At 53.5% G+C, this 23,857-nt stretch overlaps 5 protein-coding genes and 1 non-coding gene across 6 annotated transcripts; 2 read left to right on the top strand and 4 right to left on the bottom strand.

Annotated features, from left to right (window-relative positions):
• Positions 1-7: 7 nt before the first annotated feature.
• On the bottom strand, positions 8-78 carry BO70DRAFT_t267. The gene has a single exon. It is a non-coding gene; the product is annotated as a tRNA-Gly (tRNA).
• A 588-nt stretch (positions 79-666) lies between these two features.
• On the bottom strand, positions 667-2,821 carry BO70DRAFT_364969 (putative vacuolar sorting receptor (Mrl1)). Its single transcript, XM_025543942.1, has 4 exons — positions 2,255-2,821; positions 1,905-2,192; positions 1,722-1,848; positions 667-1,236 (listed from the first exon to the last, which is right to left on the bottom strand). The coding sequence occupies exons 1-4, from the start codon at positions 2,626-2,628 to the stop codon at positions 1,036-1,038; spliced, it is 990 nt and encodes a 329-aa protein (XP_025396522.1). The 5' UTR covers positions 2,629-2,821; the 3' UTR covers positions 667-1,035.
• A 158-nt stretch (positions 2,822-2,979) lies between these two features.
• On the top strand, positions 2,980-4,784 carry erg24B (c-14 sterol reductase). The gene is made up of 3 exons (XM_025541381.1): positions 2,980-3,156; positions 3,215-3,519; positions 3,567-4,784. The coding sequence occupies exons 1-3, from the start codon at positions 3,059-3,061 to the stop codon at positions 4,673-4,675; spliced, it is 1,512 nt and encodes a 503-aa protein (XP_025396521.1). The 5' UTR covers positions 2,980-3,058; the 3' UTR covers positions 4,676-4,784.
• On the bottom strand, positions 4,775-6,928 carry BO70DRAFT_431791 (tRNA-specific adenosine deaminase; the record flags this gene model as incomplete). Its single annotated transcript, XM_025548268.1, has 3 exons — positions 6,707-6,928; positions 6,521-6,563; positions 4,775-6,365 (listed from the first exon to the last, which is right to left on the bottom strand). Exons 1-3 carry the CDS (start codon positions 6,858-6,860, stop codon positions 4,775-4,777), a joined length of 1,788 nt encoding a protein of 595 aa, XP_025396520.1. The 5' UTR covers positions 6,861-6,928.
• Positions 6,929-7,150: 222 nt separating this feature from the next.
• BO70DRAFT_320819 (splicing factor 3B subunit 5 family protein) lies at positions 7,151-7,667 on the top strand (the record flags this gene model as incomplete). Its single annotated transcript, XM_025540495.1, has 2 exons — positions 7,151-7,393; positions 7,547-7,667. 2 exons carry the CDS (start codon positions 7,151-7,153, stop codon positions 7,556-7,558), a joined length of 255 nt encoding a protein of 84 aa, XP_025396519.1. The 3' UTR covers positions 7,559-7,667.
• A 3,766-nt stretch (positions 7,668-11,433) lies between these two features.
• Positions 11,434-12,653, bottom strand: BO70DRAFT_373481 (uncharacterized protein; the record flags this gene model as incomplete). Its single annotated transcript, XM_025544916.1, has 2 exons — positions 11,434-11,761; positions 11,863-12,653. 2 exons carry the CDS (start codon positions 12,651-12,653, stop codon positions 11,434-11,436), a joined length of 1,119 nt encoding a protein of 372 aa, XP_025396518.1.
• Positions 12,654-23,857: the final 11,204 nt, after the last annotated feature.

Below are 23,857 nucleotides of genomic sequence, written 5' to 3'. Positions count from 1 at the left end.
ATTGAATTGCATCATCCGTGAATCGAACACGGGCCTCATCGATGGCAACGATGAATTCTACCACTAGACCAATGATGCTTCTATGATGAAAGAGACTAAGTTATATAATATCACCTAGACTTGGATGATCTTCTTAACTTTATTTCTCCTTTGACATCATCCGCTTTGTACTTTGTACGGAGTACATACATAGTAAGTATTTATATACTGTTGGTTATTACTGTAGATTAATCTCACCCCTCTCTCTCTCTATGTATATCTCTCTTGCTCTGTCTGCAGGAATTATTCTAATTACATTCCCAACTCCAGGATCAAAGTCCCCACCTGCGAAAGAAGGACTGAACTAGCAAACCGATAAATTGACAATTGAAAACCTGGACCAACTATATAGCTGAAGAACAAGCTCGCTAGCTGTCTACTGGAGCTGGAACTGGATGGAATGCATGAGATGTAGGGAATGCATCCTCTTTTTCTAGTGAGTCAGTAGGTTGATAGGTAGTAGGTAGTAGGTGGTAGGTAGTAGGTAGTAGGTAGTAGGTGGTAGGTAGTAGGTAGTAGGTAGTAGGTAGTAGGTGGTAGGTGGTAGGTAGTAGGTAGTAGGTAGTAGGTGGTAGGTAGCCAATAATCTGATATGTATGTAGAATACAACAATGCAATGCAATGCAATGCAAGACAGTACATATGTAATTGTATACCGAGCCACGCATCATCACATCTCATCGCATCGATTCAATCACGTCGCGTCACATCACATCCATGCCTGTCTGTCAGCGCTTCTTTTATGCGAGTACCGGTACAAATACCAGTAACAATAACAATACAAACCCAAACCCAAAGACAAACATCATCACCATACCATAACATACCATCCACAACCTCATCCAAGTAGAAAGCGAAAGGGAAAGCAAAGAACGAAAAGGGTATGATGTAGTATAGCGCAAACCAAAACCAACAACAACCAACAACCAATCAAAGAAACAAACTAACAAACAAAAAAAAAAGCAATCATCAATCAATCAACAGATGAATGATGGATCAATCCTCCCATTCCTCATCATACTGGTCTATCAGGCGATTCTCGGCATCGATGTCCCCAGCACCTCTGCGGCCGAAGCTGCCGCGCTGGTTAGCGCTGTTTCCGCGGGCGTGGCCGTGACCGGTGCCGAGGCCTAGGGCGGGGGCGCGTTTGAGACGGAAGAGACGGGCTAGGGAGGAGGGGAGGATGATGAGCATGTCCTGTTTGGGAGGAGGGAGGGAAGGATGTTAGCTTTATTGGTTCAATGGATATGAATATATGGTTGTTTGGTTATTTAACGGTAATGATGTGGGTAGATAGTGTTGGGGAGAGTAAATGCGTAGTGTAGGGGTAGTATATGAGAGTAGACAAGGAAAGACTCTAGCTAGTAGATTTCCGGTTGGTGGCTGGTGATGGTGAATTCACAATCCAGTCTAGATATCCAACAAGTGATGACGTGATGACTCGATCCATGTTCAACACGGATATTTTATAGAAGGAGAGATGGAAAAGGACGGAGTTGGGTGGTGTGGAAAGGGGAAGACGAAGAGAGATATGGAAAAGCGGAGCCCCGACTTCAATCCACCCTCGAGATCGGCAGCTTTGCATTGCCGAACTCGCTGTGCGAGGCCTGCTCATGCCGTCGGGACCAGGACAAAGACCGAGACCGGGACCGTCGGAACGGTATCAATGCAAGTATACTTACTTTGATAAAGTCGAGCATGCCGGCCCAGAGACTGTAGTTGGGACACTGTCTCCAACCGCGCTGGTGCATGACGGTTCGTTGATACGCACAGCCCCCGATTAGGTATGCGGCCACGGCGATCAACGCACTACGTGAGTTAGTGCTGCGAAGGTTATTCTGGAGACGTATAGACATGGGACTCACATCACGCCAAACACACCGGCTGGCGATAGGCCCGGGTTCTCGGGAGTCGGAGCGGTGGCTCCACAGGCGGCGGAGCTGCGGACCTCGAAGAAGTACGTGCACTGGTCCATGGTGCCGACGAAGGAGACGGTGGCCTGGGAGGCCGGGGTGTCGCGTTCACACAGGAACGACATGATGGAGGACTTGGTGCGGGCGGCGTTGCCGATGTAGTCCCCCGCACACGGGGAGCCATTGGTATAGTTCATGACCAGTTTGCGGCCGCGGAAGAAGGGGTCGGATGCTTGTTGCCTGGACGGGGTTAGTAGGCCGTACCAACAATGTGTCCGCATCATCTGGAACAGAAATCGTACCCAACAGAGTATACTTTGCCCTCCTTCTCGTAGTAGGCGCTCACATTCGCCCACCGTGCGCGATCGACCCCCACGACGTCCTTGACATCCTCGACGACCGGCGCGCAGATGTTTATCGTGAAGTTTGCATTGTAGTCATGCCCCTTGGCGTGCCAGCTCTCTTCGCGAGCGTTCTTGCGAGACTTCTCGCCGTTGGCTGGGAGCGGAGATAAGGAAATGGTATTTAGATCGTAGAAGAGACCGGTTGTCGGGGAACGGAGGACACAGGGAGCGAGGGCATCCTTGGAGCCGGAGGAGTCGGCGGCAGCGTGGGAGCAGAGGGGGGCCGCGAGCAGGAAGAGAAGCCTCAGTAGCGAGGAGGTCGGGGGCTTCATGGTGATGGTGGGAGAATCTATCCCCGGCGGAGTACTCGGGACGGTCGGCGATAACAGATGCAAGGCCGAGGGATGGGAAAGAGGGTGGTAGAGACTGACCGGAGGAGATCAGGAAGAGAGAGGAGGGGAGGAGGAGGGGAGGAGGGACGGAGGGACGGAGTGTCAAGGAGACAAAAGGAGGAGGAGAGAAGCAGACGAAGAGGGCGTCGTAATGCGTGGAGATGAAACGTCGCATTCTTGCGGAGAAGTTGCTTGACAGTCCGTCAGTCCGTCAGTCCGTCACCGCCCGGCGGGCCTGCTTCCGGCTCGGCCCAGTCGATCCTCGCGATCAACCTGTTTCAACTTCCACCTCTTCGGTCAGCTTATCCCCTGGTGACAGCTCCCCATCGTCAATTCCCCGTGACCGTGACCGTGACCGTGACCGGACACAATGGCTCCCAAGTCCGCCAAATCCCCCAAGAAAAGCACCCGGACGAAGGTGCTTGTCCAGCCCGTGCCAGAGAAACGGGGCTATGAGTTCGGAGGCCCGTACGTGCTCCAACCCCTATTGTGCCTACCCATTGGATCCATTATGCTGACCAGACAGTCTCGGCGCGTTTGGGATCGTGTTCGGCCTGCCCACGCTCGTCTACAGCTTCACCTTCCTGTGTAACGATGTCTCCGGCTGTCCTGCCCCCTCGTTGCTGCACCCGTCCACGTTGTCGCTCGAACAGTTGAAGGCGGAGGTTGGCTGGCCCCAGGGGGGTGTGGCAGATTTCCACAACACGCGCGTGACGCTGTGGGTGCTGGCGTATTACCTGCTCAGCCTGGTGATGCAGGTGTTTCTGCCCGGACAGGAGGCCGAGGGTACAGACCTGGCGTGTGGAGGAAGACTGCGCTACAAGTTTAACGGTAGAACACCCGTCGCTACTCTTCATACTCCTCTAATTGGCCTACAGCATTCAACTCCGCCGTCTTGATCCTCTCGGGCTGTGCGGTGGGCACCTACGTCTACGGTGCGGACTTTGCGGTCTGGACCTTCCTCTGGGACAACTACCTGCAGGTCATCACCGCGAACCTGCTGATCTGCACGGTCATCGCCATTTTCGTCTACGCGAAGAGCTTCACCGTCCCGGCCCCCGGCCAGCCCAACCCGGAGCTCCGACAGCTGGCCCCGGGCGGCCACACCGGCAACGTGCTGTACGATTTCTTCATCGGCCGCGAGCTGAACCCCCGGATCCGCCTGCCCATTCCGTTTGTCAGCGAGGCGTCCCGCACGATAGACATCAAGTCCTGGTGCGAGATGCGGCCCGGGCTGCTGGGGTGGATCATCCTGAATCTGTCGAACATCGCGCACCAGTACCGGACCCACGGCTACGTCACGGACTCGATCGTCATCTCGACCGCGTTCCAGGCGTTCTACGTCCTGGATGGCCTGTACATGGAGCCGGCGCTGCTGACAACGATGGACATCATCATGGACGGCTTCGGGTTCATGCTCTCCTTCGGCGATATGGTGTGGGTGCCGTTCATCTACAACTTCCAGACGCGGTACCTGGCGGTCTTCCCGAACGAGCTGGGGCTGAACGGCATCGTGCTCGTCCTGGCCGTCACGGCCGTGGGATACTCGATCTTCCGCGGCGCCAACAACCAGAAGAACCGGTTCCGCACCAACCCGAACGACCCGCGTGTCAAGCACCTCAAGTACATCCAGACGGCCAGCGGGTCGAAGCTGATCACCTCCGGCTGGTGGGGATGCGCCCGCCACATCAACTACCTGGGTGACTGGGTGATGTCGTGGTCGTACTGCCTGCCCACGGGGATCGCCGGCTACGCCATGATCCAGAGCATCAACCCGGCGACGGGGGATCTGCAGAAGCAGGCCGTGCAGATCCCGGAGGCGCGGGGTTGGGGGATGATCTTCACGTACTTCTTCATGGTGTACTTCGGCACGCTGCTGATCCACCGCGAGCAGCGTGACGAGGAGAAGTGCAAGCGGAAGTACGGCGCCGACTGGGACCGGTACACGTCGCTGGTGCGCAGTCGGATCGTTCCTGGGATTTACTAACCGGTCGACTTGCATACGACCTCAAAAGATCTATCCACAAACATACATAGCATAGCATAGCATTAGCTCGTGCGATCACACATAATATAATTCACGTCTTCAACGCTTCCTCTTTTTGGTATAGTTATCCACCAGCACCTCCAACCCCCAACCCTCATCCCCGGAATTCGGCACCCACGGCACAAGGACCTTCTTCGCGTCCTGCATCGCCCGTTCCCGGGCCTGGCCTGCTTCCGTGGAAAGCGCCGCCTTCTTGAACCCGCCATACGAAGCCTCCCCGACAATCCGGCCCAACTGATCCCGATCACCCTTCTCATCCTGGTCCACTCCATCCTCATTCCGACTCTGACTCCGATTCTGATCCAACTCCCTCTCACCCACCAGGTCCCTCACAAACCCCCACATCTTGGCCCTGGATAGCGCCGACGCCCCTCGAACCCGAGGCCCGGGCCCGGATGCCTTATAGCCCTGCTTGACCCCGCCGATGATCGTCTCGTATAGCCCGGTCCGCGACCCGCGCAGCTTGGGTAACTGTTTCGTTCCGTCGGCGGGGTTGAATCCTAGACACGAGCCTGATGGTGCGGCGATCCATACTGCCGAGATTGTCCCGGGTTTGTATTTTCCTGCAGCACTATTGCCAGCTCCATTCCCATTCCCAGACGTATTCTCGTTGCCATTGGCTGGACCAGGATCTGTGGCAGTACCTGTACCTGTACCTGCATCCCGCCCCCTCGGCTTCCCAAACGCCCACAACTCCTCCACCAGCGCCCCCTCAACCCTTAGAACCTGGAACGGCGAGAACCGATACCCTTGCCCGTCCCTCTCCCCCACCCCCCACCCCAAACCCCCCCGCCAAAGACCCCATCCTCCCCCCACCCCACCCCCAAACGCCCTCCCACACCCCACCGCACTAATCTCCCCCTCCGGCATCACCAACCCCGCCAAATACGCATTCCGGGTCACCGCCACCAACAGCCCCATCTGCCGCGAGATCAGCGACGACACCTGCCGCAGCGCGAGCTTGTCCGAGCAGGATTTGCTTTTCGTGGAGGAGGCGTCGGCGCGCGCGGGCTTGCGGCGCACGATGCCGAGCTGGGAGAAGTGCGCGCGGCCGTTGAGTAAGGAGTTTGGTTCTGGTTCTGGTTCTGGTTCTTGAGGGGTTTGGGTGGGGGTTTCTGGGAGATTTTGTGGTTGGGGATGAGGTTGGATCTCCCACGGCGTGGGATCCTCCTGCGCGGCCATGGTGAGTTCCATGCTTGCGTCGCCGCAGGGGGCGCAGGTGCAGTACATGTAGATTTTGAGGGAGGGGTGGAGTTCGAAGGGGGGGGAGGTTGTCTTCTTTTTCTGCTTTGGTGGTTCTGTCTCTGCCTCTGCGGCTTCTGGGGTGGATGCTGGCGTATGTTGATCTCTCTCTGGTCGTCTCCGAACGAATGGTGATGTCTTTTTCTTTTCCGATACAGCTTCTGATACAGAAACAATACCCGTTCCAGCAGATGCAGAAGCAGTAGAAGTAGTAGCAGCAGCAGCAGCAGCAGCAGCAGCAGACCTCTCCATCTCAATAACCCCCCTCACCTCGCCCAACAACCAATAATTGAATGCACGCAGGGCAAGAATCTCCGCGTGCCAGTCATGCAGGACCAGGCCCTTGCAATGGGGGATCTGCGAGGCGGAGAGGCATTTTGCGCCGGATCTGGTAATCTAGTTAGCATGGCTAGCTTATCCATATTGTCTGTTTCTAGACAGCAGACCCGATTGGACTAGATCACGCTGGAAGAGTGGTCTGATCTGATCTGATATCTAGAAAATGACAAGAGAAGAAAAGAGAAAAGAAAAGAGAAAACATACGTCACAGCCACACAAGTCAACTCCTCCTCCGGGGTATTTTCACCTATACATACATACATACATACATGCATACATCAGCCAACCAATCAACCAAACCACATAAAACCCCAACCCCAACCCCAAGAAGCAACCAAAAGACCAGAAACCAGTAAAAACAGCGAGGAAAAAAAAAAGAAGGGATACAAACCCTAACAACCACAATCCCCGACATAGGAATCCACTCTCTCGTCCCATCATCCCGGAGAATGGGTTTACTGCGCGTCGGCAGGCCATCGAAGTGCGAGTGCACCAGTCGGGCGATTCGGGCGGGGAGGTCGTCCATCTGCATCTCCATCTCCATCTCCTACCCCAAAAGAGCAAAAAGAAAAATAAGAGACAGTTGTCGAGTGTAGCAGCGTTATAAGTAATGATAATAGCATAGATAGATGTGGACTCGTAGATGCAACCGTCCGTCCGTTCGGTTTATATATCATCACGTGATGATCCATTCTTCATCTCCGGGTCTCCGGTCTAGCTCCTCCTCTTGTCTATCAACTCAACTCAAGCCTAACCACCACCACCCAACCAAAACCAAAACCAAAACCACAACCAAAACCAAAACCAAAACCACAACTAGAAAGAAGCAGCAAAATGGCCGATAAGCTCCGTACGATCCAAAACCTCGAGGCGATGCAGGCGCGCTACATCGGCACGGGCCACGCGGATACGACCAAGTACGAATGGACGTCGAACATCGTGCGCGACAGCTATGCCTCGTACATCGGGCACCCGCCGATGCTGTCGTACATGAGCGTGGGGATGGGCGAGTCCAAGGAGAAGGTGCGCGCCATGATGATGGAGAAGATGGTGCGGGGGGCGGGGAATCCACCTGAGGTAGGTTTTTTTTTATTTCTTCTTTCTTCTTTCTTCTTTCTTATTTTTTTATAATACTTGTCTTGTCTTGGGAGGGGAGGGGAGTGTCTGCTGGGGAAAAGGGATAATGGATAATGAATAATGGATAATGGATCATGGCTAATTCGGGTATAGACGCAGGAATAAACACGACCCACGAGGAGTATTGAGGGGTAAGGTTGTGGTTGTGGTTGTGGTTGTGGCTCAGAAAGGAAAGGGGATGGGGATAGAGATAATATTATCTGGGGTTGAGGAGGAGGAGGAGGAGGAGGAGGAGGAGGATGGATAGGTTCTGCTGGATGCAGTGGATAATTCTACAGGATCGGGGCTATACAGGATACGGATAACAAGGAGTTCGGGCGTTCTTTTTTTTTTTTTTTTTTTGTTTGTTTACAAAAAGGGAAGCTTTGCGATGTATAATAGTACGTGCTTGTCAGTGTATCATACCTTGCTTACTGATGAGATATGAATCGGTTTTACATGCTTGCATTTTACAGGAATAAATAGACAAAACCCAATCTCTTGCCTATCTGCATATCTGCCTACCTGTCTGTACAATGATATACGCAGGCTGTACCAAAAAAAAAAAAAGAAAAAAAAGAAAGAAACCAACGCTCAATACAAAATCAGCCCTCATTTCTCCGCATTCTCACCCTGCGACGCCGCCAACCGAGTATTCTCGCTCTGCAACGACCCGATCAGATCGAGCCATTGCTTCCGCTCTGCTCGGAGCCGATAGACCTCCTTCTTCAAGAGGTCGATCTCATGGCGAAGAGCGTCCGTCTCAGCCCGAGAGCGCGACTTCTCCTGCTTATCGGCGTGTTTCTGCTGCCGGGCCTCGATCTTGGTCGCCTCCTTGAGCTGGTCTTTCTCGATCTTGCCCAGCTGTTTCAGCAGCTTCGACTCGTTGTTGAAGAGACTCGCTGCCGCCTTGTTCATGCGCACCGTGTCCTTGTCCTTGTCCTTATCCTGGCTGGACGGGTCGTTTTGTCGGCTGCTGCCGTTGCTGCCTTTGTGCACGCTGCTGGCTGGGCTGCTACTCAGCTCGCTGCCGGGTTGGTCGTTGGCTGCGGCCAGTGCGGCCGTCGAGGCTTTGTCGCGCTTGGAGGAGGAGGATGTTTCGATAGGCGAGGTCACGCGCAGGGCCTGGATGTCTGCCCGGACGCGGTCGAGCTGGGCTTCGACGTTGCGTTTCCGCTCCGCGAGCTTCGCGAGTTGTTTCTCATGCGACGATAGCTTGCCTTTCTTGTTCTTCTTCATCAGATCCACCGCTGAGATGTCGGGTCCGGCTTCCGCAGCGGAATCGAGTGCTGAGTTTATAGATAGCGATGCGGAGGCTTTGCCCTGCGACGCCGCGTCGTCGTCTTTCTCCACGGTTTCGTGGTCCCCGGTGTCGTGGCTGGATGACTTGTCTGTCGCGGTCTGTAGATCCTCAGGGACGCTGCGGGCTGAGGGCTGGCGCGAGTGCTGCGGCAGGTAATCGAGCACTGTTTGTGGCGCGTACCGCTCCAGCCCGGCATTGACCAGGTAGGCGAAGCTGGCGATCAGACCGTGATGCTCGACCTCGGTGTCGGAGAGATCCTCAGACTCGCTGCTGTCATCGCTCGACGCCGCATCCACATCCACATCCACATCCACATCGTCGCCATCGAACCGACTGCCCACGGACCGCTCGGTCGACTTGCGCTCCGGCGTGGGCCGCTCGTCGCGACACGCCCAGTTCAGGAACTTGATGGCATCGGCGCAGATACTCCGGGGGGTGCCCTTCTCGACCATCCAGCGTGGGATATTGCCTCCGGGATCACTTCTCGTCACCATGACCCATTCAACGGGATTCATCCTCTGTTTCTCCCCGTCGCCATCCCCATTCACTGCGTCCCCATCCACCCCATCCTGCTCCTCCAGGGGTAGCTCCCGAATATACTCCACACTCTCATACATACCCCGAATATAGCCCTGAACCGGAGGCATATCGTCATGCACGCAGGGCCTGGAAACCATCATCCACTCCCTGCCCCCATTCCTCCGCTTCCCCTTCCTTCTATCCGCATCCTCATCTCCATCTCCATCCGCATCCGCATCCGCATCCTCATCAACCCACGTAACAATCAAACTCACAAAATCCCTCGGGGCCGTCGGTTTGGGAAACTGGGCGGAAACATGATAAACCTGCATCTTCCCCTTTCCCCCCTCCCCCTCCCCCTCAACCCCCCTCCCCACAACAACCTCCTCAACCAACCTCTCCGCGCCAATCCCCCTAACCGCCTGATCCGGGACCTTCCCCCTCCTCACCCTCTCCTGATTCTTCCTCAACGTGACGCCCATCTCACTGCTCAACCTCTCCCTCCAGACGCCAAACTCCAGACCGGTATGGACGCTCCTCCGCGCAAACCACTGCCCCTTGCCGTCGTCCCCCGCGCACTTATAGATGGGGATCTGCAGCGGGTTGTCTTTCGTGTTGGACACGCGGACGGGCTTGCTCCATTGAGCGCGGAGGGGGGGAGGGCGGAGGCCGGGACGGAGATGGGGGGGGGTTGGGTGGAACTGGAACTGGAGGTGGAACTGGAGGTAGAATTGGAGTTGGAGTTGGAGTTGGGTGATGAGGATGAGGTGGGCGTGGAATTGGAATTGGAGGAGGAGGAGGGCCAGGGACGCAGGATGGAGGCGGGTTGGTCAGCGTAGTTGGCGTGGGAGGAAGCAGGCGGGGGGTCGTGGGGGACGGAGTCGATGATGAGGTGGGCGTGGGTGCGCAGGGTGGTGAGGTAGGAGCGGAGAGAGGGCGGGGAGGTCAGTGGGAGGGAGGTGTAGGTTGTTGGGGAGAGGGAGGCGAGGGCGTTTTGCAGGGTGGGAGGATCGTCTGGTGTTGAGGTGGACATTTGGGTGGTTGGTCTTTGTTTGGTGGTAGTGGGCATGTATGGATGGGGTCGGTGGTGTGTCGGAGAGAAGAAGACAGCAGAGGGAGGTACTCGCAGGATACAAACGAGAGGTGTTGGTGTCCTTCATTCATGAGTTATCGACCGTTCCAGCTGCGGCCTGCTTACCTCCCTGACGTCATCTCTCCCGGGAGAGCCACACTAGCCCCGGCTACTCCGTACTCTAGTTAGTTACACTCTTTTACATAAACACAGTTGACCCCTGATGAGATCACTCTCCCCCCGTACATCTCCCCACTCCCGTACATCCTACGCAACTACGCACACCGATCAGCCTTCATTTGTCGATTATCAGACTAAGTACATGCCAAATACGGAAACTCAGGAGAGATCGTAGTAATTCCAAGAATAATAGAGAACGACAGCAAACGAAGACTTGGGCGCAGCCCTCCAGCATCCGATTCCCTCCCCGCCCCACACAGTGAGGTCGAGGACGGGCGTATCCAGGTATCAAACCCTGCCTGGATGATAGGAGATGACCCTACCAGACAATCACCCGACGAGAACAACTCGACCGGAGTAGCCTCGTAGACAGTGCCCCCAAGGTCACGGACCAATGGGTTGCACCCGACCCAGCCCGCCACAGGCGGTCCAGATCAACGAGACCACCCCTGTTTCACTGTCCCCGTCGCCTGCGCTGTCAAATTCTGCAGCCAACACACATCTCAGATGCATGAGGGCCCCAGCGCCGCAGCTCACCTGCCTCCAGGTACCGGTACCAAACAAGCCAGGTGTCGTCGGAGGACAATTGCACAGCATGTCCTCCGACTCCGCGACAACGAAACGAAGTGAACATTCCTCATCCAAATCATATCCCAAGCCGCGAGGCTAACCAGGTCTTCATGACATATATGCGGGATTCAACGCGGGACAGTCCCAAAGCAGAACAAACAGCCGACCCGCCGCTTCTTGATGCGATAGAACGAAAACGAAACGCTGGCCCTGTCAAAGGCAAAAGAAACGAAAACGAAAGAGTCAAGTGCAATGAGGGGCGGTGTCGTCACCTGAGAATCAAAAGAAAATGCAAAGCAACGCAAAGCAAAGCAGACGAGGTGGAGTATCATGGGTTCGCAAATCAAGGTAACGCCGTCATTGATGCCAATTAGTCTGATGTCTGTATCCGTGGGGATCTGGCCCCTGTCGTTCTCGTGGCTGTGTGTTTCCGGGCCCCGGGGCGGGCCATTCGTTCTGTCGGTATGGATCCTGCGATCTAGGCCAAAGACACGCGAAGTCAGGGAGACCGTTAACATCAAGTGTCTGGTTCCATGGACCGGTTACATTGTTGTCCCGTACGGCAGTGTGAAATCCTGGTACCGATCCCCCAATCCAAACCCCGCCATATTCGCCACCGTGCTGCACGGCTGCACTAGCATACTCGGAAGCGGGAGCGCCGCCAGGGCGGCCGATGTTGCCGCCGCTGTGTAGTACTGCGACACGTACGGGGAGGTGGTGTATGGTTGGCTATACGTCGGCGTCGGGGAGGTGAGCTGCGCGTCGGTGAAGCTCAGGTTGGTCCACAGATTGGGGTTCGGCTCGGCGGCGCAGGTCGTGGCCGGGCTGGACGGAAGCACTTTCCACGAGTCCATCGGCAGGGGTTGCGGCACTGTCTCCTGCCACCAAGTGGTCGGTCCGGTCGAGCTGGGCAGGAGAGGCGTCGAACGGAGCACATCGACGACGCGCGGCGGCGGGGGCAGCAAGGGGACGAACAGGCTGGATATCGCGGCCTTCGCATCCTCGCTACGCCCGTCAAGCAGCTCCCCGGCGCCGTCCTCCTCGAGGCCCTCGAGCGCGACGGCCGCCGTGCGATAGACGAACTTGTTGGCCGCCTGCACGAACTCCTCCTGCAGCTTCTTCAGCTGGCCGGTCTTGTCGGGCCAGTCCCAGGTGTTGGCAGCGGTGTCGACGGAGTAGATGTCCTTGTGATAGTCGACCAGCGCCTCGATGGTCTCCGGGGTCAACTTGAAGGCTACCTCGTTCTGCGACACCATGTCGACGTGCACGACGTACGCTTCCATGTGGATCATCTGGTAGTTGAAGGCCTCCATGAGCGGGTTGTCGTCCTTCCTGAGGTCGACATCGGGGGCCTTGGGGAACATCATGGAGCATAGGGTCCAGATGGCGTTGGACGAGGACAGCGTCTCGGTGAGGCATCTGGTGTGCTGGGTGACGTTGTTCAGAGGTCGCTTGACGCGGTTGACTCGTTTCAGGGTGGCCGTCAGCCACGGCTCGATGCGGGCGTTCAACACCACGTTCGGCGACGACCGCGGCGCAAATGCGGCTGCCGACGAGGGCAGCAAGACGGTGGGCATGCTTATACCGCGCGGGAACGGGCAAAGACGGAGGAGGACTTGACAAGGAAAGAACGAAGAAAGGAAGGGCGGATCAATAAAGAGAGAGATAAGATCGGATGAAAAAAGAGCATAGAGGCGACATTCGCCCACAGCGAGTGAATTTTCCCAATACAGTCCGCTCCGTGGTGGAAGTCACGAGGGCGAAGGTTTCCAGGTGGGGAGAGCCGACGACGGGTAGATAGACGAAGGGAAATCGGGGGAGCCTGCCTGGCCGGATCGAGGTGGTTGGTAGTAGCAGACTAAAATCCCCACCGTTCAGAACCGGAGTGGAGAGAGATGGCGGTGATGGGGGGTGGTAGTGGGTGGGATGTAGAGGATCAAATTACTGTGTGGGCGAACGCGCAAAGAAAGAGAAGGAGGGGGGAGATGAAAGGAATGGCGGCGACGAGAGAAAGATTGAGGGTCGACGGAGGAGGAGGAAGAAGAACAGGAAGAAGAGGAGGAGGGAGGAAGAAGAAGAAGCAGAGGAGGAGGAGGAGGTGAGTAGGGGCGAGGGTGGCCCGAAAGGGAAGGCAGTGATGTAGTAGTCAACAAGTCGCCGTACAGGCAGTACTGTATAGTATAGTATAGTATAGTATAGTATAGTTAGGTGGGTGGGTTAGGTATTGATGGGGTGGATTTATACAACCACCCAGAGGTGAGCGATTATTATTCGGGGGGACAGGCAAAAAGAAAAGAAAAGGAAACGGCAGGATTGAAAGAACAATATAACCAACTACCTACCTAGTAGGTAGGGAGGTAGGTAATGTGAAGATGTGATGTTTCGATTCTGACAGAACCAGACGCAGAGTCCATAAGTAGAAAGAATAAGAATTAAGAATTAGAATTATAATCTTTAATTCCGATCATAACTAAGCAAAGTACTACTAAGTACGTAGTAATCATGAGAGACACCCGAAAATCAGAACCAAACCATGAGCGTACAAGCTGATACCGACAGACAGACTAGACAGAGGGAAGACAGACAGAAAGACAGATCCATCCGCCCATCCATCCATCCATCCATCCATCCATCCATTCCTTTGCTTTCCTGCCCACAGTCCAGTCCACAGTCCACAGTCCACAGTCCACAGTCCACAGTCCACACACACACACACACAGACAGGTCCAGTCCAGCTGTGCCTGTCCCCAATGATGCAGGCCGGCGACTTTCTAATTTTTTTCTTTTTCTTTTTCTTTTTCTTTTTCGTTTTCCTTTTCTTTTCTTTTCTTTTTTCCCCCATTCCCTTTTTTTTTAACCCCAAAAAATAAAATCAATAAAAATAAAAAATAAAAAAAAATAAAAAAAATCCCTGCTTCCTCGCATGCAGACGCGGAATCCCGATCGTATGGTACGAGAGCGAGGGAGAGCGAAAGCGAAAGCTAGAAAGAGAAAGAGAAAGAAAGACGATTTTGGCCACCGCCCGGATTGCCCGTCCGATCTCAGGGCGCGCGCGTGCGCAATGCACTGCACTGCACTGCGCAGCGCAGCGCAGCCTCCGAGTCTGTTAGTTTGTCGCCCTCTCAGCAACGGGGCAAGGATGCAGGCGACCAGAATCGTCGCCGGGAGGTGGGGGGGGGAAAGGGAACGGCGGACGGGCAAGTGCTCCGTCCCTCGACTGGGCGATCCAACGATGTCATGTCCCAGTCTTGTCCCCGAGTCAAGAAGAACGGGGCTAGCTTAGACCGACCAGACCAGACCAGACCAGAGTAGACCGATCTGTTCTGTGTGGACTGTGTGGATTGTGGATTGTGGACGGACTCACTACATACACAATCCGTACTTGTGGTGGACTGAACGACTGAAATAATTATTACATACTGTGTACATTACTCATACTTACTTACATACAGGGCAGGGTAAGTAAGTTCACAGGTTAAATCAGGTTCAGTAACAAGTCGTGAACAAAGAACAACCATCGCAGCAGAGTTCAACCAAGGCGCCCGTAAGTCCCGTAAGTTCCCCCCCCCCCCCCCCCCCCGGAGGCGTTGTTGCGACCTTGATTTGGATGAGGGTTGGTTTCGGATGGTTCCTCGGCGGTCGAATGGCGGGGGGAGAGACGAGACAGAGAGAGGTGGTATCTATTTATCTACCTAATTAAGTATTCTGTACGGATAGTAGTAGTGGGTGAGATAATTCCCTCTCCGGTGGTATCTCATCGATCTATCTGTCTATCTGTCTGCTTCTTTAGTACCTACTCTGTACTCTGTTCTGTGTATTTTGGATTTCTCTCTAGGTACGGGGTACTAGGTAGGTACTATACTAGTCTGAACATGCGACGGTGACGGTGGGATAAGAAGCCTCGTCCGTGTCACCGGCACGACCCAGACTTTCTGCTCTACTGACACTTCCCGCCCGCGTCTGATTACCTAGTATGAGTGAGTCGAACCGAACTGAACTGCAAGTGCCAAAAGACAGACGACAGGGAGATGGTTTCACCGGAGCGAGGCAGGTGGGTGGATAGACTATGGGCCGTCTGGGCAGCTGGGTTTGTTCTGTCTGGGGCTGGGACTGAGGCGCGGGCTGCAGTCTGCAGTCTGCAGTCTGCAGAATGCATTCGATTCATGATCAGGATTTGTGATTACTATTACGATTCCCGTCCCGGAGGCACCGCAGGTGAAGAAGAGAGGCAGACTGCAGAGAGAGGCAAAGAAAGGCGTGGGCGTGGGCATGGGCATGAAAGAGGGCTGGCTAAGCCCCGATGGATGATGGATGGCTGGCTGGTCCACAATCCACATGCATGCACGGATGCATCTCGTTCGGCTCCTGGAAAACGGTCCTGGTCCGGCACAAACACAGACACACAGACACGGATGACGGAGAAAACAGAATCGGATAGATCGCGCGATTATAAGATTCAGTTTCCTTCAGCTGGAGGGGTCAATCCTATCCATCTATTATTTCTTCAAGTTCTTCAAGTTGCCATTTCAAGACAACGCCCCCCACTTGATTCATCCTGGCTGTGAAGATCATCCGATTGTGCTTGGCTTGGAGGGAGTCTAACAGTAAGTTTCTAAACAGTAACGGCCCAATCCAGTAATCCAACAGAAGCCGGCGCGGGTTTCCGCCACCTGTGGAGCCGAGTTCAGCTGGGGTGAACATCTTCCAGCTGCCTAGGATCTACATAGTATAGTAGTAAGTATCTATGAGTAGATATTATTAAGTATCTACTTGGATAGAAAGTAGAAAGTCAGAGTCAGAGTCAGAGTGATGAGGACTATCTACTCCGTACTAGATACGGATACTCAGTAGCAATCAGAGGGGGAGACCCAAAGCGGGTTTTAATCCGAGTTAGTGGCATTCTTAAAATACCCAAAGCGGGCAATTTCGCTCCCGGCGGCCCTGATTAGTGGCCCAAGGCCGTGACGCCACCACGCAGAAGCGAAAGGATTCTTACCTACTACTACAGAGTAACTACTTGAATATGCGCCCTGCGGTGTACTGTGCCCGGTACTGAGATAGACAGATACGCGGAAGAGTTAATTCACCGTCCTCCCAGCATATTCTGTTGTTAGTTTACGTGGTGGGAGAGACATGAATCCACAGTTGACCTGCGGTATGACTCACAACTAACAGCACAGCAGACTGGTAGGAACCTGAGTAGTACTACTGTGCATGTATCCTACCTAAGTATCCTATCCTATGCCGGGGGAAATGCAAATGCACCCTTATCGGCACTGCAGACGTCGTATACTTATGTCGGTAGGTGGACAATCCGGGCCCGGATTCCAGCATGATGGTTCAACATAAGCAAGTATCTATCTATCTAATCCGAATAAATCGACCGAAGCAAGTCGACGCTTTATCGGAAGAAAGGCGTGGAGGGTTCCACAAAAGCATTGGCCAGTGCTGCGTGGACCGTAGCACCGACTCGATCCCGGAGGTAGACCCAGACATGGAACGGAACATGGACAATGTCTTGCTGGCAGCTGCTCCGCCGGGACCGGATTCTCTCTCCACGAGGATCTATCTCTCTATCCGTGTAGGTATGGCTTCACGCATGTCTGGTTGATCTCCAACCGGCTGTTTCGGGGCAGACCACCGCAGACAAATAAGTAAACAGAATAAGTCCGTATAGAACAACGTTCTTGAACCATGGATGGCGCACACCGCACGGAACAGACACTGGCTGCGTAAAATGAAACGAATCCCGGGCAGGTCGTCCCAATTGACAGCATTATCCGGATCGTCTAGTCCCACTCGGGCAAGGGAAGAAAAAGACCTCATCGCTCAGCTGATGAATCATGGAGGGGTTGTGAGCGTCGTGGGGCGAGCTAAAGGGCCAGGGAAGTTGGGAAGGGGCCTCTTCTGACCTCAGATTCGCTGACAGGTAGACAGGCCGGCTCGTACGCCGCAGCTGAGATCCCTGCTACGATCTACCATTGGACTGGGCCTGGTCGGCGGTCATCTCCAGACCTTCTGGAAAGGGAAGTCAGTCGGACGCAGGCCGTGGTCGTCCTTGTAAGAAATAATAACGATACTTGGTCGTTACAGGCAGTACAGGCAGCGCAGGAGGGATCATCCTGCCATTCTGCTCCCCTCCCCCCTCCCCCCGATCTGCATGCATGCGCTTCTCGCGTTGCCCTGACCTACCTTGAGTCCTGACAGGTAGGACTCGTCCGCTGGCCCACCCGCAGGCCTGCCGCTAGAAGAGACATGGCTGACTGGACTGAGAGCGAGAGCCCTGGCTTATGCTCGTATAAACAGGGGCTCAGGTAACCCGGCGGGCTGGAGATATTACCTGGACCAGGCACAGGCTCCGACGCCGTGGATTGTGGCAAACCAACGCGCAAGCCCGGTATTTAGGGGGAGCAGGTGCCCGGCGACACCGGGACTGGCTGGGATAATCTGCACAGAAGGGACGGTGCCGTCATAACATCGCCTATATCCGACGTTGCGCGACCCCACGGACGAACATCAACCCAGCCAGGACAGGAGGAGTCAAGCATTATTGTGGCCGTCGTCGCTGGGATGCTACCTCGGTCTCAGCACGCGCCCAGCAGCGGATTCGACGGGGGGGGGGGGGGGGGGTGGCGGAGTGTACACTCACCGAGCGTGGGAGCAGATTGGGTGGATGTGGATGGATGAATGAGGGAAGGAAGGATACCAGAGCGCATCGCTCTGTCGGTGTCGACTGGAGTCGGTTGATGGTCCGCTAGTCTGGCGCAGGGATGTGGCATCAAAGCAACCAGCGCGTCGTCAGCTTCGCACTAGAAATCAGGCGACTCATCACATTGGATGCTGGAGGTTCGAAGGACCGTTATGGCCCGCGTTATGACATATCGTGGACCCTACCCGATACATTGACTAAGTAAGGGTGGCATGGCAAGGCTGATGAGAGTGAGACTGCTCCACGGAGGCGAAGATGGATAGAGGGCCCGAGACAAAAAAAGAAAACCGACGGAAAAGCAAGGATATGCAGGACCGATGCAGGATTTGCAGACAGACAGACAGGCAGCAGGCCAAATGCAAACAAATGCTGCTGCTGCGTCGGCGATGGCCGACTGCTGCGCCTCACCGGTGCAGCTGTCACGGCCGCCTTGAGCCACATCACTGTGGCGAAGTTTCTGCAGGCGACAATGACATCATGACGGAGAATAAATAGGGCTTGAGCAGGACAAAGGACCGAGAGGGACTTCTTAACCAAGTAAATTGCACCGTATGCGACTAGTCTAGTTGATAGTGACTGGTGGTAATGTGGGCGGATGTATACTTAGGCAAGTAAGCGGGCAAGTAAGCGGGGGGGGGGGGGGTGCGAGGACTATACGAAGTAGGTAACTAACTATCTATCTAGGTACTTACTTACCTACTCCGTACTGTACCAAGATCAAGGCAGAAGAGAAAAAAAAAAAAACTCTACGCAACGCATTGCAGACCTGAAATTCACATGACTGCAGCTTAGCGCTTAACCCCCGCAGGCGGCAGGCAGCCCTGAATCCGATCAGCTCCCCTCGCACAGCGCCAGCGGGCTGGAAAAAAAAAAAGTGGAAGCAACAAACAACCAGGCCCGGATCGTCGAAGGTTCCATGCGAGATTTCTGGGATTCGACCAGAGGCTGCGAGGGGCGCACAGCATCGGAAACCCTGAAGAAACGATTGCAACCATTGCACGCGCTGAAAGACCCATCATCCATCTCCATCCGGATGGAGTCTGGGATGACTCCATTGGTAATTGGGACTCTGTACCGCTAGTGGTGAATGCAACCTGCAACCTGCATCATTACCATGCGTTACCTGACCTGGTCTGCTTAAGCGCCGACTCCATCCTCTCTGGTTCGGAAGTCAGGTCAGACTTTAGGCCCTGCAACTGGCCAATATGGGCGGCCTTGACGAGGCTAATCCCTGTTCCGTGTATCAGATGGCATACATCTCCAGGTTCTCGAGGGAGGGGGGGAGAGGAGGACCGTTCGGGGTCAGCCGTGGGAGGGCCTGCATGTTGCCGGGGGGGGGGGGGGGGGGGGATATCTATCTTGGGCTGCTTTTAACCTCATGGTGAGCCCGAGCGCGAGGGTGAAGGGGGGGGTCGACCCACTGGGGGCGTGCTGACACTGCATATGGGTTTGGTCACCTGCTCGTCTAACCGCTTCGGGGGGGACATGGCCTGGCCTGGATCAGTCCAGCAGTTGTCGCGATGATCTCATAGGCATCGCGTCCGGCCGGATTTATCCTCCAGGGCAGGCCTATCTGGGGACGGAGTACAGTAGTCCCGTCGTCGCATCGGGTACTTTGCTTGCAGGAAGAGACCGGGATGGGGCCAGGCCCTCGTCGAGATGAGGCAGATTGTGATTGTACTTTGGGGAAAGCTTCTTGTATGCTCGCAGCCCAAGAAGGAAGGAAGCATTGGGTGATGGGTGATCACTTCAACGTTGCGGCTGTGAGACATCATCATTCACTTACATTCCTGCTACCTGCCCCTATCCTAGTACTTGGAAGCCACTGGTCAACGGTTGCCTTCAGCTGTGCCACTCCAACACCCCATGAACAGGTTCATTGAACAGGTTTTCATGTCACCTTATCTGTCAGGTCTATTGACAGGACAATAGAGCTGATGTCAGCACTTAATCAGAATATGAATACATTGGTTAAGGCATATACACCGGTTTATTACTGTACAGGAGCAGCAGAAAACATGCTGAGAATTTAGATACAGCACTTACTTTCATGTGGTAATAATTTGAACATACATCTAAATTGACAGATGCCATAATATCTCCTTCTAAGAGTAGAGCATTAAAATAGGAGAGTATCCAGCTTGTTATCCAATACTCGCTCGCCATTCTCTCACCTCTGGATGGTCCAATATTTATCCTCCTAGTCCTAGATCAGTGAGTAATGTTTAATTAAGACTTGAGTAAGCCCATATAAATATAAGCATTGCATATATATAATTGAAGCAGTTATAGAAATTGAACCAGATATCACAAATTCTCCTCACGAGCAACTCTTTTAGCCACAGTCTATTTTATATAGCCGTAAGAAGAAGTATCCGTATGAGGCTCTTGAAAATTTCCCACATGATTATTCTGCAACATATGCAGTAGTACATCTGATATCCAAATTATTTTATATCCACCATGATAAGCCCGTATATTGTCATGTGTTCGTCCGAAGAAGCTTCTTTATCATAAGGTACTATGACCAGCCGTCAAATCTGACTTGGATATCCTGAAGAATAGTATATTGCACAATCCACATTACTAGTAGTAGTAGACTCTATATTCTCCCACTTCCTTGCAACAGGCGACTCGTCAGGAGCATGAGGATGCATTCAACATCGGAAAAACATTCAAGTGGCCTTTTTCTTGACTAAGTACATAGATCCATGACACTTACCATGACCCCCATCCCTACAGCAACAAAAACAGGCCCTACCCACACCAACCAACCCAAACCCCAATATAGCAAAGCACACAACACTACAGATTAACAGAACCTCATTTCACCCAGGACCTTGAAAGAGTGTCATGTTTCACAGATACACTTTTCCGATCCGATGTCGATATACCCTTTTCAGCACTCGGTCCGAGCTAACGTCTATAGACGGGTCTAGATAGGCCTGGAGTATCTGGAATGGGCTTGGGGGCGCGGATATGTTTCAATCTTGCAGATCGGGTCGGGTCGGAAAAAATAGGCTCATTTTTGGATGGGAGGGGGGTGAGACTTAGAGTTAGATGTTTGTTGTTAGGGTAGATGGATTGGGATTGGCATCTAGATCTTTGAGGGATGGTGGTCGAGGGGATAGTTTGTGTTTGTTCTGTACCTGGGAGATGCCGTATTATTGCAGGCTTGATAGAAATAGGTCTTTGGAGTGATTGTTTGACGATCTGTGTCCCTCGACATAATGCAGATAGTCGCTCAAACATTAGCAAGCCAAGAGAAGATATGACAATCAAGTACTAGTGAATAAATGCCAACTTCACCGCATACAAACCATACCCCATTGACACCACAACCAACACTCTCCAGGAAATGATAGGCCCAGGCATCAGAGAAAACCAGTTTCAGTATACGGCCGGATAATATCTCAGCAGAAGTTCACCCCCTAAACACCATCCCACTAGACATCGATCAGGCAATGCTAAGCAATTCTGATGGTAGGCTGTGCGGACTGGAGTGTCTTAACCAGAAACCCATCCAGGAGAGAGCTCAGAAAAAGGAGCAAGCCTGGATACCTAGCTCTTGATGTCTAGTATCACCACCCGAGTGGTGGTTTCAGAGTGCCACTGGCGGAAGCAAAAGCTACCGGCCCTAATTATATGACATTCTCCTCGAGGTATCAGATCGGACCCTGAAGTGGGACTATTCCTGTTCCTGATGACCAACATATACCCTAGACTAGATAACCATCACTGTTGGTTAACATTATATACATGACCGGCAGCATTAAAATCAAAATATAAATTCTCATCTATCTAAGGTCAAAACCCAACTTAATCTACATCAGCACCTAAAGCCATCCATCCATCCATCCATCCATCCATTCATCTTCCAGAACCACCAGCCCCCCCAACCAACCAGACAGAAAAAAAAAAAGAGAAAGAAGAAGAAGTAAATATAAACCTCCACACGAAACAAAGCCACACCAAAAGAAGCCACGACCTCTTACCCCCCCCAAAAAAATCACACAAATAATCAGATCGTCTAGGCGGCGCGACTCCATAATTTGGTTTATGGTTTGGGGCCGTTGGAACGGAACCTTCTCCGGTCTGATTTTTGGTCCCAACCCTTACCCGCAGCACACGACTTTGAAAATAAGAAGAAGAAGAAGAATAATAATAATAATAAATCGGATTTGCGTCTTGTTCCTGGATGATTCCGTGGATGAGTGGAGTGGCTATATTTATCACATTAGAATGATAGCTTCTTATCTTGTTTTCTTGTGGTTGATAGATATTGTTGTATGTGGTGCGAATGACGCGGGGAGAAAGATCTGCCCTGCCCTGTCCTGCCCTTGCGGATCCGATATCCACAACTTAACACTACTCAGGTACTCCGTACGAACTACAAAGGAAGGATCTGAGCCTGAGCTGGAGCCGTCAAGTGACTGTCTTCCCCCCTCCCCCTTCCTTTCCTTACCAGAACCAGTAGGGTCAGTTACTTGGTGATTAGACGGTGCCCAGTAGATAACTAGATAGACAAGCATGCTAAGTAAAATACTCTCCGTACTCGACAGATGGTCTGCACATTCCACCCCCCGGGTGTCTCATCTACTGGCGTCCTTGCGGATCGCAATCTAGTTAGTGAATCCGGGAACGATGACATAAGTCGGGGTTTCAGAGTAGGTTGATATCGCTGGGCGTTATGTATGACGGGTGGGTGAGTCTGGATTTTCAGACGGAGAGGAGGTGGGAGATGGCCCGAGTGTTACAGGAGAAGTTAATACTATCCTAGTAGCAAGTAGCAGCAACGCGACCATGCGTAAGTCGATGGGATCGCTACTACAGCAGCATGTAAGGGATGAACCTGCATATTCGTGCTGGGATGGTGTTATCTCGTTGTTCGTGGTCTTGAAATCCTGGTGCAGTTCGTTTGGCAGATGTTCTATTGTCCTGTATGGACGGCTATGTGAATGACTCGCGCACCCCTGAATATAGGGTTAAGGGCGAACCCTGGGGGGTCTAACAACGGACAACGGCGAGGATTGCGCTGCCCCATTTCCCCGACCCAAACAAGGACCCCTGCGTGTGGTCCAGGAACCGTGGAGTCAATCAACCCCGCTGAATGGTCGCCGTCGATCATGAAACTAAATCATAAAGCGAAACCGCCTAACCGTCCAACCTGCCTGCCGTCCGCCAACTCCAAGGGCATCAAGGCATCACATGCTACCGAGCACGCCTGTCGCCGAATCGCCCGGCACAGCAACTGCCCCTTGCGTTCGTGTCTCGCGGTTTCCGAGTGCAACCTCTCCACTGCGGGTGGGTCAGGGACTCGCGCTTGGGCGTCCCTGATGTCTATCTAGCGGGTGAGCGATCTCCATAATTGAAGACCAAAGCTCTCTACCCGAAAGTCCCCATGAGCGTGCCACCCGTCCCCGCCACATGTAGTGGGAAAGCATTTGCTATAGATGGTTAAGTAAAGGATCGCACCGGAGGTTGTAGCTAAATCGAGTCCGGGAAACAACCACGGCCATGCGATAAGAGTAGGATCTGGACTGGTTGTATCTCAATGGTGCCCAGGTCAGGAGCCAATCCTGACCTCCCGCAGCACAGCCGATTACTGCCTTGCATCCCACACAGATCAATGGGTCAATTGCAACATGCCAGTCCCAATAGGCGCAAGGCAGTATAGAAGTTGTCAAATGACTCGCTTGGCCCAAAGCGATAGGCGTTCGTGTCGATCACCGAGGCATCCAGAACCATGGACGGAAAATTAAGCCACACGAAGCGCCCAAACGTGATCATAAGCGCAACTCGCAATTTCCTCTCCCAATCGTTCGCCCCCGCAGGGCTAAGAGACCCTAACGGTAAGCAACGCGGTTCGGTGCTGCTCAGCGGAAATATTTTTCCTGCGGTGATCAGGGTAGCCAGTTCGGATCCTCATCAGAGGCCCAAAATAGACGATCAGGAACCAAAAAGGAATGTCCCCTATCAGATCAAACTTAAGGGATGACGCCGTGTGCTTTCCGTAGCGTGGCTAGGACGAAACGCTCCAGCATGTCCTAGTCATTTCGCATGTGGGGTCAG

The sequence above is a fragment of the Aspergillus heteromorphus genome, assembly GCF_003184545.1.
Source record: "Aspergillus heteromorphus CBS 117.55 chromosome Unknown BO70scaffold_26, whole genome shotgun sequence".
Lineage (NCBI taxonomy): Eukaryota > Fungi > Ascomycota > Eurotiomycetes > Eurotiales > Aspergillaceae > Aspergillus > Aspergillus heteromorphus.
This window is presented reverse-complemented; position numbering and strand designations above follow the sequence as displayed.